This window comes from Berghia stephanieae, chromosome 10 (assembly GCF_034508935.2).
Source record: "Berghia stephanieae isolate SIO BIC M18660-M18661 chromosome 10, UCSD_Bste_1.3, whole genome shotgun sequence".
Lineage (NCBI taxonomy): Eukaryota > Metazoa > Mollusca > Gastropoda > Nudibranchia > Aeolidiidae > Berghia > Berghia stephanieae.
The window spans coordinates 18,633,860-18,648,183 of record NC_088369.1 but is presented as its reverse complement, the minus strand read 5'-3'; the positions used below and the strand labels follow the sequence as shown (position 1 = coordinate 18,648,183).

The 14,324-nt window shown below is 35.4% G+C and overlaps 1 protein-coding gene across 6 annotated transcripts in view; it reads right to left on the bottom strand.

The window, feature by feature from the left end:
* Window positions 1–12,987: 12,987 nt before the first annotated feature.
* The window catches only part of LOC144980756 (chordin-like protein 2), a 53,703-nt gene continuing 52,366 nt past the window's right edge, over window positions 12,988–14,324 (bottom strand). For 4 of the 6 annotated variants that reach the window (XM_078928532.1, XM_078928529.1, XM_078928530.1 and 1 more), the window contains one exon: window positions 13,759–14,024. In XM_078928532.1, coding sequence (XP_078784658.1) covers window positions 13,891–14,024 — 134 coding nt within the window. In that variant the 3' untranslated portion in view covers window positions 13,759–13,890. Of the gene's footprint in view, window positions 13,676–13,758; window positions 14,025–14,324 lie in introns of those variants that run through there. The other 2 variants (XR_013646950.1, XR_013646951.1) reach the window with 2 other exon arrangements.

Here is a 14,324-nt window from a genome sequence, read left to right as displayed (position 1 = left end):
TTTTTGACTTGAGCCTTTATATAGCACAATATCCACTTAACATGCTCAGAACAGACCAGCCTATGATTACAAAAAAATCGTAAAATTACGACATTTAGGCTCCAATTTCAGAGATTCATGAGCATCTCCAAGTCATTAAAACTTATTGAAAATGAAAATTGATGCCAGACTACACAGTTTTAAGGATATTACAGAATGTTTTTAGTCCTTGTGAATTGTTGACCTATCATATTAAGTAAAGCGACTTTTATTTCTATCTCCTAAGAACTAAAAAAAACCCCAAAAAACTTGACTTGCTCAAAGCGTTTTACAAAGGGCCCCTGACGAACAGCAACATGTAACATGTAGGATGAGACATGACACCTGTTAGATGATATATTACAAAGACAATGCTAGTAACGGTCGGGAACTCATTTTACACCAGAGGACTCAACTATGCGCCGAGTGAAGCTCGAACCCAGGGCCTTCCAATTCGAAAGCAAATGTCATATCATTAGACCACATAGCTGCACTGAATTTTTTAATATTCAAGTAGGCAGGTCTGTGTCAAAGCGTTTTTCAAGGGATCACCTGGCTGGCAGCAACACTTAACATGTCGGATTAGACATGATACCCGTTACCCAGAACCGACTCGTACTACGAAAATTTTGTAGAAATACGAATTTTTGGCTCCAGCAACAGAACTGCATTCTCCTCTTTGACCCAATAAAGTGTGTTGTAAAGGAACGTTTTGTTCCTTAGATCCTATATTCAGGACTTTGGAGAATTTTTGGATCATGCTGAGAGCAAATTGTTTATTTGCACTCTCTGCCGTACAGCAACAAAACCCCGTATGATGGCAAAACTGATTTTACAGGAGAGCCGAAAAACTGTTCAAATTTTACTTCAACTTTTTACAAAAACTATGCGGAGAATTGATGCAAATTTGGTATCAATCAAAAGGTTTTTTTTTATTCGATCACTTTTGATGTTTAAAAATTAAAAAATAGACCTGGACTAGTCAAAAATATGAATTAACTGTTATACGGGGTCTTGTCGCTGTACGGCAGCTCTGTACCATTACAATTTTTTATTCCAACAGAGACAACACAGCGAATGGTCAGATACTCATTTTGCATGTCCACATCATTTTGTGTTCGTAAATTAAAATGGAGCTTCTATTTTATTTTAATAGTGAAGAGATTGTGGGAAACAACTCCTGATAAAACTCATATAAATAGGTACAAGAAAATAAAAAAATCACCACAAAAATAAAATTGTTTGTGTTGTCTTTGGGCTTTCTATAAAGTACTTTTAAATACACATTAAGTGAATAATTGCCCTAAATACATAAAAGCTCTAGTTTATTTTTGATGTGTACTTTTGAGATTGTTGTAATGTACATTATCAATTATTTTTATAAACATGTGGTTTTCTTATAAAATCTTGTTTAATTGTTCTTACTTTTGTAATTTTGATTGAGATTGTTGTATTGGGACTGCTGTACGCATCATCAACATTATTTAATATTAATTATTTTATCTATTTTTTTTATTTATTCTTGTTTTTGTTTATTTTTTTTTAAAATGATGTATATAAGGCATTATCATTGTGGGTCAAAGGTCAGAGTAATACAAAGCTTCCAGAAGCTGTGGACTGTAAAAAGTAATAAACATGAATATAATTGCTTTAAAAAAAAGAACTAGATAACCAAAGCCACAACGTTATGGGCTCAAACCGCTTCGTCAGCCAATAATAAAAAGGGAACATAAATCCATCACTTCAAAACTAGATAGTCTATTTGTTTTTTTAATAATGTATTTTGGTTTTTATTAATTTTTGTTGTTGATGGCTGAAGAAGGGTTTTGAGCCCGAAACATTCCGTGTTTGATATTTTGTTTTAATTTGAAGCTGTTATATTCATTTTTGTTTATAACTTGTTGGGTTAAAGGTGTGTTTTTTTTAATTTTTCATTTTTTATAATTTTTTTTTTCTTTGTATTGATTATATTTACATATTCAATTCTACATTTGGTAGGTACTTTGGATCTCAGATACAATGAGTATCATGGAAATGAATTATTCTTTAAAAAAATTTTATTTGTTATAAAATTACGCTCATTAATTTTTGTAATGTCAGACCTTAGACAATGTCTTCTCTAAAACCTGATTCCTAAATGCAGAAAACATCATCTAGAGCACAGCACAGCAGAACAACTGACTGAAAAAGGCCTTCACTCACTACTGCTGTCACTTGCTGTTTCTTCTTTCCCCCTGTAACTATTTTCTGAGTTGCTTTCTGTCTTAGTCTCGAAATCGGAGTACTTGGTTTTGTCCTGGCCATTGCCGGAGTCCTTGGCTGTGAGGGAAACAGTCAAATGTATAGTGTTTGTTTTTGGGAGGTGATATTTTTTCCCCCTTGTAAATCATCTCTGTTATGCACTGATCCTTATATTTTGGTTTGAACATATCTTATGAACGGCGGGTGGTTGGATGGGAGCATCACCCTTGAATCATATACCTATGATGTTCGCATGGGTGTACGATCCGATAGTGATGTCGTTTCTTCTTCTCTTTACTAGCCTATCCTGCTTCTTTGGTTTGTGATTGTATTTTTGACAGGGGATATTTTTTTTTCTGTAAATCTTCTGCCTGTTTGTTCTTGGTTATTTATAATTTAGCTTATGATATCTTTAGGTTATGATTTTGATTTACATTTGTACTATTTTTGTTAGATTGCTTGTTTTTTTTGTTTCAGCGGTCTCTCATATAACCTCAATTGTGTTGGAAGAGACCTAAAGCAACAAACAAAAAAAATATCTTATGAACGTTTGAGTGTGTTCCTCTTAGCCTGTGCTAGTGTATTGACAAGACTTTTAGGTGATCTCAGACTAAGTACATTGAAGTTATGCTCTGGGAATCTACATATGTTTCCTATTTGAACCAATTCCCCTTTGTCTTACCTTTTCTTTGGTGCTTTAATTGTAATTCTAGAACTTTTTACTATCCCATTTTCTTCCTTTTTACTGGCGCTGATATGACCTTAATGTGTCGTAAAACCCTTAAAAACAAACAAACAAAACATGTTAAAAAAAAAAATATTTTGAACATTTAAGTGTATTCCTCTTCGTGGTATCATGTGATTATGTCTAGATAAGACTTTTTGAGTATCTCAAACTAAGTACATTGAAGGTATGCTCTTGGAATGTTCATCTGTTCCCAATATGAACCAATTCCCCTTTATCATACTTTTTCCTGTATGATTTCAATTTTTACGATCCGTTTTTTCTTCCTTTTTCCAGATGTTGATAAGACTTAACTGTGTCACAAGTGCCGTAAAACCCTTGAAAACAAAAACAAACAATCCGATGCCATTTTCTCTTTGCCATTTCATCTCCTATAAGACACGAGTTGGATAAAATAAGATCTGATCCTCTAGCTGTTTTACTGACCTCGTTGTATCAGTGTTCCACTGTATCCGTACTGAGTGTATTTGGGGGTATTTAATTTGTCCTTTTCTGATTTTGATTGAGTGCTATACATAATCACGTTTAAGCAGTATTATCTATATTTATTTATTAATTTTTCTATTTAGTTTTGTTTTTTAATCTTTTTGTTGTTGTTGTTGTTTCATTTCTACAGAAAATATGATTGATCTTTGTAGTAGGTGTAATAGTAGGCGCTGGTTATGACCTTAATATGTTGCAAGTGCCGTAAAACCCCTAAAAACAAACAAAACAGTGCTATACATAATCGTATTTGAGCAGTATTATCTATTTATTTTTCTATTCATTTTTTTTAAATCTCTATTTTTTTGTTTGTTTCATTTCTACCGAAAATATAATTGATCTTTGTGTTAGGTGGAATGGGCGCTGAAATGACCTCAATGTGTTGCAATCGCCGTAAAACCTTTAAAAACAAAAACAAACAAAGCATAGTGGTGAGTGACCTCTGACCTTTTCAGCTGTGGAACCGAACGTTTTATGCTGTATCCATTTGTTACATTGTTGTTTGTACAATGAATTAAATATTATTGGAATTTGCACCACATCGTGTTTTTGTTGTTCTATTTTAAAGAGTTAATCTTACCAAGTTGTCTTCCCTTTTGTGCGGCTATGTGGTCTAGTGGTATGACACTCGGTTACGGATCGGATGGTCCTGGGTTCGAGCATTGTTCGGCGCATAGTTGAGTCCTTGGAAAAGGCTCTTTACTCACATTATCTCACCGTACTCAGGTGTAAAATGAGTACCTGGCCGTTAACAGCGTTGTTTTTGTCCGAAAAATTGTAATATCGCCTAACAGGCGTCATGTCCCGTCCTGTATGTTAAATGTTGTTGTTGTCAGGGACCCTTTGTAAAGCGCTCTGAGCATATTTAGTGGATATTGCGCTATATAAAGCTCAATTAAAAAAAAAAAATTACTAGGTGGGGTTCCTGACCTCCCATAGTGGGCAGGGAGGCACTTACTGTGTCTTCTATTCCCCTATATCTGTTTTCCAACATGCTTTCTGTCTTTGTCTTGATATGAGATTACTTGGTTTTGTCCTAGCCCTTGTCAGAGTCCTTGGCTGGAAGGGAAACAGTCAATGTGAAAGTTTTGGGAGCTGATTTTTTTCCCCGTGTAAATCGTCTCTCTGTTATGTAATGTCATATTCATTGGTTTGAATATATATTATGATTTGTAAACATTTGAATGAATTACTCTTAGTGGGACCCTGCACTTGTGTCTAGATGAGACTTTAGGAGATCTCAAGTTAAGTACTTTGACGGTGTGCTCTTGGAATCTACATGTTTCCTATTTGAACCAATTCCCCTTTGTCTTACTTTTCTCATGTGCTTTCACTTGTACATCTAAAATATTTTCACTTTCTCATTTTCTTCTTTTTAACTGGCATTGAACCCCCCCCCCCCCCCCCCCCCCCCAAATTAAAAAAAAAAAAAAAAAAAAAAATAGAGCTTTTATATAGCGCAATATCCACTAAATGTGCTCAAAGCGCTTTACAAAGGGTCCGCGGGTGGTTGGATGGGAGCATCACCCTTGAATCATATACCTATGATGTTCGCATGGGTGTACGATCCGATAGTGATGTCGTTTCTTCTTCTCTTTACTAGCCTATCCTGCTTCTTTGGTTTGTGATTGTATTTTTGACAGGGGATATTTTTTTTTCTGTAAATCTTCTGCCTGTTTGTTCTTGGTTATTTATAATTTAGCTTATGATATCTTTAGGTTATGATTTTGATTTACATTTGTACTATTTTTGTTAGATTGCTTGTTTTTTTGTTTCAGCGGTCTCTCATATAACCTCAATTGTGTTGGAAGAGACCTAAAGCATCAAACAAACAAAGGGTCCCTGACCTACAGCAACACTTAACATATAGAACGAGACATGACGCCTGTTAGGCGATATTACCGTTTATTTCCGACAGACAACGCTGTTGACGGCCAGGTACTCATTTTACACCTGAGTACGGTGAGAGAATGTGAGTAAAGAGTCTTTTCCAAGGACTCAACTATGCGCCGAGCGAGGCTCGAACCCAGGACCTTCCGATCCGAAAGCGAGTGTCATACCACTAGACCACATAGCCGCACTGAAATGGCCTAAAAGTGTAAAAAATGCAATAAAGATCTAAAAGACAAAAACAAAATCGCGCTCTAATTTACACGATGATTGTATTATCAACAACAACAACAAATCATTCATGGGAAATAAAACAATGATGTTCTATATACATCTTCTATTTTGACATTTATTGTGTACGAGATGAATGTAACAAAGCATGAATGTTAAATATACAATATGTGTACGGGATTGGACGATGCTACGATATTAAGAACGAATGTATGCAAAGCTTTTGAAAAGTCATAGCCTGACCGCAGCCATCGTTAACTTAAAGCCTGACACTGACCAAAAGATTACGTCGAAAGACGAAGTCTTTGGCCACAAAAGAAAATAATTCGTGAGTTGTATTCAACGGTTCAACCAATGGGACCACTTGTTTCCTTGAGATCTACTAACGACAACTCACCAGACGCTGCACAAACCTAAAATATGGGTGTCCATAAATTTTGGACACAATGGATAGTTGAATATTTTTGGTTTATAATTAAAATTAAGTTTTATTTTCACTATTTATTTTATTCAAATAATATCTTCAATATGAGCGCCATCATTTGCAATGCAAATGTGACCCACCGTCTCAAAGCGGTATTATGTCGGGATACACTATGTTAGGAAAATTGAATTCATATCCACAAATATCAAACTTTGGTTTACTTTCTCTACGTCATGATGGAATATAAATACTATTTATTGCTTTGCAAAAACTTCTAAGGTCCGATTTGTCATCATTCTATCTCTAAATTTACATTTTTTGGTTATGAATCATCCCGACATAATACCGTTTTGAGACGGAGGGTCACAAATGTCAATGCGTTTCACAAAATTTGCATGAACTAGATGCAATAAATTTTGAATACTATTTTGAAAAATATTTAACTTTACTGTGTCCAGACTTTACGGACATCCTGTATAAGTCTAAGAGGGTTCTAGTGTCAGCCTATAAATTAACGGTGCACACGGCCTGCCCCTACGACCTGTCTTTTCACGTCATTTATAGATGAGTTCATCGCCTATCTAGTGAATTCTCTTTCGTAGTGCTCAAGGACATTTATGAACCCATTGGTTGAATTATTGAATACAACTCATGGTTTGTTTATTTTGTCGTCGTAGACCCACTTGTCTTTTGACGTACAAAAGGGAACAAAAGTGTGATGTAAAAAAAACTGGTTCCTATCTCATTGGAAGTGTATAACCCCTCTTCCGAGGGACTTGATACACACCTTGTTTAATGGTATTCTGGTTTCAGAGTGATGACATCTTATTTTCTAGTCTAAATATAAGGTGGTCGTCAATAAAGATCGTCAATCCTCGCTCTTTTACGTCCCGTAATCCTACGAATCTTTTGACACATCCAACTACTAAAAAAACGTTTTGCCACCTTATGATTCAAAACGTATACTATTTATTATTATTCCTCCGAAGGACTGTTGACATACACACTTCCAAGGATGTTGGACCGGAAAAATTGAGGTGTGACGTCACGGCTTTTCTCTCTCTTCCCCACCCCCCCCCCCCACCTCGCCCCCTTTCTTTTTGGGTCAGTGTCAGGCTATAAGTTAGCGAAGGCTACGATACTAAAACAAGTTCATGCCACACTTGAAGTGAGCTCCGGTAGCGTGATATGAATGAGTGCGGAATATTGTCCAACCTCGCGTGGAAATTCCATCATTTTTCCAACTCACCCTATGGAAAACCCTATCATTCTTCGTAAATACGTATCTACGTAATCGTTGAATAAACAATTGGTTTCAATAGTCTGATGTCATGTCGCCCAGCAACGGCGGCCATCGTAGTTCTAAACAAAGAAACTCGGTACTTTTTATTCTTCATGCTGGAGAGAACTTTTCATATGCCATGTGATCAGAATGTATAAAAGTCAAAACATGATCAGATTTATAATGTTTTTCTCCTCTGGATACACTTTTATGCTCGTCGGAGAAATATTTCATAAGGGCGTCCGCCATTGTTCCGATAGTTTAGAGCCAGTTACTAAGTTACCATGCGTCATTACGAGGGAAGTGACGACATGACTGTTGAAGCATATTGCTCATCGACAGAATATTTTCTCTCATTTTATTGGTGTGAAATATGGTACATTATTCCACCCCTCTCCCTAAATAGTAACGCGTAATAATATCAAGTTTACAATAATAATTTGTGACGTCAGATTATCAAACGTAGAATTTCACTAAAATTAGATTTTTGAATAAGAAGTATCATTTATCATTTTTTGAAAGTGTCTTTTACTCAGAGAAGAAGAAATCGAATCGATTGAGGGGTAGAATAAAAGATTTCTTACACCCTTGCGTTTTGGAATTCGAACTTTGTTCCCAATGCGTACTCGCAAGCTCGTGCAGCGGTTGGAAACACGTCCGGAATTCAAAACGGCAAGAGTGTAAGTGAAAGAATCGTATGTTATTCCATCCCTTTCAATGGAAAACCTATCATTTCACAGTAAATACGCAATCGTTAAATAATGCTTTGAACGCGTTGAATAAAAATTTTATTCAACGATTGCAGAATATTTGCGCACATTTTATTGGTGTGAAATTAGGTGTAAAAGACAGCTGATTGGTAATTATAAATAATCTTTTGGTGCGCATGAATACAAATCCAACGTTTATATTTTTTAGGTCAAATTGTAATTCAAGCAGATGGAGAAAGATACAAATTATGGTGAATCGAAGTACAACTGGCACACAATTTGGTCACGAAATATCTAATAATCTTACAAAGCATGATAAAAATAACTACAAAGAAATGAAAGAATCGTATATAATACCCTTCAACTTTACAACAACAACAACAAATTAATTTAGATCTACTTAGAAGTAAGACGAACCACTAAATTTATTGTTTTATCTACAATTAAAATAAACACTTTAAAAAGAATTTGACTGTTGTAATATAATCGTATGATGAAAAATGTTGCACCTTGAAGCTCGAAGGAAAAAATAAAGATACGCATTGAATTGTAAGCTTCAATTTATTAGGCGAAGACAAATACTGTGGACGTTTTGGGTTTCCCCTTTATCAACAAAACACGATGAATGAAACACTTAAGGACGAATGAGATGGACATCTCATTAGTCCTTAGTGTTTCATTCATCGTGTTTTGTTGATAAAGGGGAAACCCGAAACGTATATCTCATTAGTCCTTAGTGTTTCATTCATCGTGTTTTGTTGATAAAGGGGAAACCCGAAACGTATATCTCATTCGTCCTGAGTGTTTCATTCATCGTGTTTTGTTGATAAAGGGGAAACCCGAAACGTACATCTCATTCGTCCTGAGTGTTTCATTCATCGTGTTTTGTTGATAAAGGGGAAACCTGAAACGTCCACAGTATCCGTCTTCGTCTAATAAAATGAAGCTTACAATTCAATACTTATCTTTATTTTTTAATATAGATAGTTCGAAGATGACGTCACTCAGGTCTTTGTTATTGTTTTTTGCCATCCGCGTTTATGAGTAATACTGAACTGTATTAACCCGACTATAAACGTTCATGAATACACACAGTTTTGTGTGTTGGTCCGTTACACTTCCGGATGGCAATGTTATGAGCTTCTTAGCCAAGCGCATACTATCTATAACCGTTGGAAAATACCAGTAAAACCAGAGAGCAGAATCAGTCACAAAGATTAGAGTAAATATGACCGTGTGATGACGTCATTCCATTACCTCTATTTTAGAAATAAATACAACAAAAGTCAAATAGAATGGACGCTTCAATTTAAATCAAGGAAGATTGATTATGCTGAGGTTTCGGGTTCTCCCTTCGTCAACAAAACACGATGAATGAAACAGTGAAGACGAATGGGGGATATGAGAATAGCGTTGTTTTAGGGCGACTGTGTTTTTTTGACAAAGGGCTAATCCGAAACGTTCACATTATCTGTCTTCGTGAATTGAATCGAAACGTCCATTCTATTTGATTCGTGTTATGTATGTCTTCGAGCTCCAAGCTCCAACCTTTGCATTTCCTATTTGTGACCCTTCGTCTCAAAAGGGTATTATGTCGGGATGATTAACTTGCTGAAAATTGAATTTCTAGCCAGAAATATCGGACTTTCGTTGATTTTATATTATGCTTTATTGAGGAGAATAAATATCATAATTTAGAGTTTTAAATAGACAATTATTCATATTTTTGACCAGTTTAACTTTAATTTGACTTTATAGCATCTGGTCCATCCCGACATAATACCGTTTTGAGACGTTGGGTCACATTTGAGAAGCCATCGCGAAGGGGAAATCGAACACATTATTATTATTTATCATAGTCTCGAACGAAAACTGTTTATGTGTCTGTCTAATCGAACGGACTACATCGACGTGTATGCATTATCAGGTCTGATAACCCAATTTGTTGTGGGCTCATTGTTGTAATGGGAAATACTCTCAAACCAATGCAAAATATTTCCCATTACACAATGCTAAATCAGGGCCATAATTGTGTTTCGTTGTCAGACCTGCGAGAATAAACACGTCGGACTACATACATAAAGCAATGGCCAAAAACAAAAAAACAAAACAAAACAAAAAAAAAACCACAAAAAAAAAGTAAAGAAAAAAGAAAGAAACGAAAAAAACCCCACAAAAATAAAACACAAAACATCAAATTTTGAATCATTTGTTTTGGAAAAACTCTTCGATGACGCTCAATCGACGTGACCGTATTTGCAGGTCTGATAACGGAGCGGCATTTTAATGGGTTTGTTTTAACATTGTTGTAATTGGCATATGTATTTGGCCTCAGTTTGAGATTATTTCCATGACAACCACGAGCCCATAACAAATTGGGTTATCAGACCTGCAAAGTAGTACACGTTGGGCTTAATATTTTATTATGAAGAGGTGCAATATTATAAGAATTGTTATGACTTTTCGTTGTAATGGAAATACTGACGTGTACCTGTTTGTAGGTCTGATAATCCAAATTGTTATGACTTTTCGTTGTAATGGAAATACCGACGTGTCCCTATTTGTAGGTCTGATAATCCAAATTGTTATGACTTATCGTTGTAATGGAAATACCGACGTGTACCTGTTTGTAGGTCTGATAATCCAAATTGTTATGACTTTTCGTTGTAATGGAAATACCGACGTGTCCCTATTTGTAGGTCTGATAATCCAAATTGTTATGACTTATCGTTGTAATGGAAATACGACGTGTACTGTTTGTAGTCTGATAATCAAATTGTTAGACTTTCGTTGTAATGGAAATACCGACGTGTCCCTATTTGTAGGTCTGATAATCCAAATTGTTATGACTTTTCGTTGTAATGGAAATACCGACGTGTCCCTATTTGTAGGTCTGATAATCCAAATTGTTATGACTTTTCGTTGTAATGGAAATAACGACCTGTACCTGTTCGTAGGTCTGATAATCCAAATTGTGACCCTTCGCTTCAAAACGGTATTAAGTCGGGATGGTTAAGATGTTGAAAATTGAATTTAAAGCCAGAAATATCAGACTTGTGTTGAGTTTGTAGGTTTTATTGAGGAGAACGGATACCATGTTTTAGGGTGTAAATGCCAACAATTTCTATATTTGACCAGTTTAATATTTAATTCGGATTTTAAGCATGTGGTTCATTCCGACATAATACCGTTTTGAGACAATGGGTCAAAATTGTTGTGGACTTATTGTTCTAATGGAAATTCTCTCCAAAATGTTTGTTTTAAATAACACTCTCCCGCCACGACATCATAAGATACCGTCGCCTAGGCATTCCACGAAGGAATACAGATAGCTCATCACACAATATGTCTGATGTCAACAGGAATCACCCGTGTTGTCCAAGTCAGTGAGCAAAATGGGGGTTAATAATCTTGCCCAAGGAAATAAAAACGAAAGTGCCTGAAGCGGGACTCGAACCCGGCACCTTCCGTGTCACAGTGAATGCCTTAACCACTCGGCCACTTCGTCCCCCTCTCAATACTCTCAAATCAAACCAAAATATTGCCCATTACAATAATGTTATAATAAACTCATAATTGTATTCAGTCATCAGACTCGCTATAGATAGTATGCGCTTGGCTAAGAAACTCACAACATTGCCATCCGGAAGTATAACGGACCAACACACAAAACTATGTGTAACCACGAACTTTTATAGTCTGGTTAATACAGTTTAGTGAGAAGCACTCACAAACGCGGATGGCAAAATATACAATAACAAAGGCTTCAGTGACGTCATCTTCGTTCTATCTATAGATAGTTCGAAGATTACGTCACTCTGGTCTTTGTTATTGTATTTTGCCATCCGTGTTTATGAGTAATGCTCACTGAACTGTATTAACACGACTATAAACGTTCATGGACACACACAGTTTTGTGTGTTGGTCCGTTATACTTCCGGATGGCAATGTTATGAGCTTCTTAGCTAAGCGCATACTATCTATAGGAGCACGAAGGGAAATAACTCTTAAAGTAACACAAAATATTAAATATTACAACAACGTGCTAATTAAATCAAGTCCGAAGCCCATACTAATTGTGGCCCTTCGTCTCAAAACGGTATTATGTCGGGATGAACCAGATGCTAAAAAGTCAATTTAAAGCTAAACTGGTCAACATTTTGAATTGTTGGTATTCTCCGCACTAAATTATTACATTGATTCTCCTCTATAAAACATACAAACTCAACGCAAGTCTGAGATTTCTGGCAATCAATTCAATTTTCAGCATCTTTATCATCCCGACATAATACCGTTTTGAGGCGAGGGGTCACAATTGCATTTATTGTTTACCAGCCCAGGAAATGTGTGTGCATGCAACGATTGGGTGTATACACCAACGTGACCTTATTTGCAGGTCTGATAACCGGATTCAATTAAGTGCTGATTTTTACATTGTTTATTGTAATGGAGACTGTTTCACGTTTAGTTGGTTTATTGAGAGTTTTCCATAACAACAATGAGGCCATATTAATTTGGGTTATCAGACCTGTAAATAAGTACACCTAGGGTGTAACCCCTTGCCCTTGGTGATGTTACATCCGATGAGTACATGAATGAAGCAAACCTGACGAATCTTCATATCTTCACACATCATTGTCTGTGTTTCTTTTAGTTAAAATTGTAATATCGCCTAACAGGCGTCATGTCCCGTCCCACATGTTAAATGTTGCTGTTGACCAGGGATCCCTTGTAAAGCGCTTTGAGGAAATTTAGTGGATATTGCTCTATAAAAAGCTCAATTTAATTTAATTTAATTTAAAGACAAAAAACATTATTTCTCCATGTCATTGTCTGTGTTCATTTTACAGATAACTCAACAAGATTTCTTCATGGCCACTTTCCTGACTTTGACGAATCTTCATCTCTTCACATAATTGTCTGTGTTTCTTTTAGTTACAGAATAAAAAGAAAAACAAGTATATTTCTTCATGTCATTGTCTAGTCTGTGTTCATTTTACAGATAAATCAACAAAATTTCATCATATTGACTTTCCTGACTTTTTGACGAATCTTCATCTCTTCACATAATTGTCTGTGTTTCTTTTAGTTACAGAATAAAAAGAAAAACAAGTATATTTATCCATGTCATTGTCTAGTCTGTGTTCATTTTACAGATAAATCAACATTTCTTCATGTCGACTTTTCTGGCTTTGACGTATCTTCATATTCATAATATCTTCACAGAATTGTCTGTGTTCCGGGTATTTTGAGAAAGAAACAACACGATTTTTTCCATGTCATTGTCTACGTTCATTTTACAGATTACACAACACTTTATTTCAATTGTCCATGTTCATTTTACAGATAACACAATAAGATTTAACCATGTCATTGTCTGTGTTCTTTTTACAGATAACACAAAAAGATTTAATCATATCACTGTCTGTGTTATTTTTACAGATAACACAACAAGATTTCTCTATTGTCCATGTTCATTTGACAGATAACTCAACAAGATTTAATCATATCACTGTCTATGTTCATTTTACAAATAACGCAACAAGATTTAACCATGTCACTGTCTATGTTCATTTTACAGATAACTCAACAAGATTTCTTCACGGCCACTTTCCTCACGTTGATGAATTTTTATATCTTCACATAATTGTCTGTGTTCCTGTTAGTTAGAGAAAGAAATAAATAGACATCTCCGTGTCATTGTCTATGTTCATTTTACAGATAACTCAACAAGATTTCTTCACGGCCACTTTCCTCACGTTGATGAATTTTTATATCTTCACACAATTGTCTGTGTTCCTGTTAGTTAGAGAAAGAAATAAATAGACATCTCCGTGTCATTGTCTGTGTTCATTTTACAGATAACTCAACAAGATTTCTTCATGTTGACTTTCCTCACTTTAAGTCTTTTCACGGACCTTTCTAGAATTTTTCGTCGACATTTTTTCTTGCATTTTTCTAGCTTTTTGTCCAATTTCTTGAAAAACTTTTTGACGTTACCTGTGCAAGAAAAAAATAAGAACAAAAATCATAATCATCTTCAGTATTATTATCATCGTCTTTGTTGTCGTCGTCGTCATCGTCGACATTATCATCATCATCATCATCATCATCATCATCATCATCATCATCATCATCATCATCATCATTATCATTATCATTATCATCATCATCATCATCATCATCATCATCATCATCATCATTATCATCATCATCATTATCATCATCATTATCATCATCATCATCGTCGTCGTCGTCGTCGTCGTCACATCGATCGTCATTTCATATCATTATCATCAA